Here is an 862-nt window from a genome sequence, read left to right on the forward strand (position 1 = left end):
GGCATAATGGATGGAGCGGGATTGGAGTGGGATTGCAGCTCAGGGCAGGATTGCAGAGTGGGATCAGGTGGAATTGTGGGCTGGGATCAGGGCTGGATTCTGGAGTGGGATTGGGATGGGATGGATGGAGCAGGATCAGGAAGGAATCCGGAGCAGTTGCTGCTCTCCATGGGCTCCCCAGCTGGATCCATCCCCTGGGATGGGAACAGGGCCATTGGGACTTCTTTCCCCGCTCTCATCCCGACAGAACTCATGGCTTAAGTGATCATGGAGCTGGATCCGCCCCTTCCCTGTCTCTGTGGAAAGGCAGGAGCTGCTGGCAGAGCTCATCCTGCTGCTCCCACCCAGCCCGGCCTCCCTACGGCTCTTCCCAATGGATCAACATCCTACTTTCCCATGTGTGAAACCCAGGGGAACAATTATTGCTGAGGCTTTAATTGTGGTGTGAAAATCTCCTGCTTTGGGCAGTAAATCCTGGTTCCCTCCTCTGGCATCCAACAGTTCCTCTCTGGGAACCAGGAATGGGAATGGGGACAGGGAGGACTGGGATGGGGACACTGGGAGCAGGTTGGAGTCACCAAAGTCTGGGAATGGGAACATCAGGACCAGCAATGAGAAAAGGGACATGGGAGACCAGGATAGGGACAGTGTGGACAGGAATGGGGACAGTGGGAACAGGCTGGGGACAGCAGGAACTGGGAAGGGGGACAGGAATGGAAATGGGGACACAGATGGGAACCCCGGGAGTGAGAATGGGGATAGAGACCAGAACAGCAGGAATGGGAATGGGGACAGGGATAGGGACACTAGAAATGGGAATGGGGACAGGGATGAGGACACCAGGAATGAGAATGGGGACAGG

At 56.1% G+C, this 862-nt stretch overlaps 1 protein-coding gene across 1 annotated transcript in view; it reads left to right on the top strand.

The window, feature by feature from the left end:
- LOC114071910 (class I histocompatibility antigen, F10 alpha chain-like) overlaps positions 1-402 on the top strand; it is a 5,794-nt gene extending 5,392 nt beyond the window's left edge. Inside the window, exon 6 of the mRNA XM_027909792.1 lies at positions 244-402. Coding sequence (XP_027765593.1) covers positions 244-261 — 18 coding nt within the window. The 3' untranslated portion in view covers positions 262-402. The remainder of the gene's footprint in view (positions 1-243) is intronic.
- The last annotated feature ends 460 nt before the right edge of the window (positions 403-862 follow it).

Source organism: Empidonax traillii, unplaced genomic scaffold, assembly GCF_003031625.1.
Source record: "Empidonax traillii isolate 1590-97213 ecotype Southwest subspecies unplaced genomic scaffold, ASM303162v1 scaffold2417:size28172, whole genome shotgun sequence".
NCBI lineage: Eukaryota > Metazoa > Chordata > Aves > Passeriformes > Tyrannidae > Empidonax > Empidonax traillii.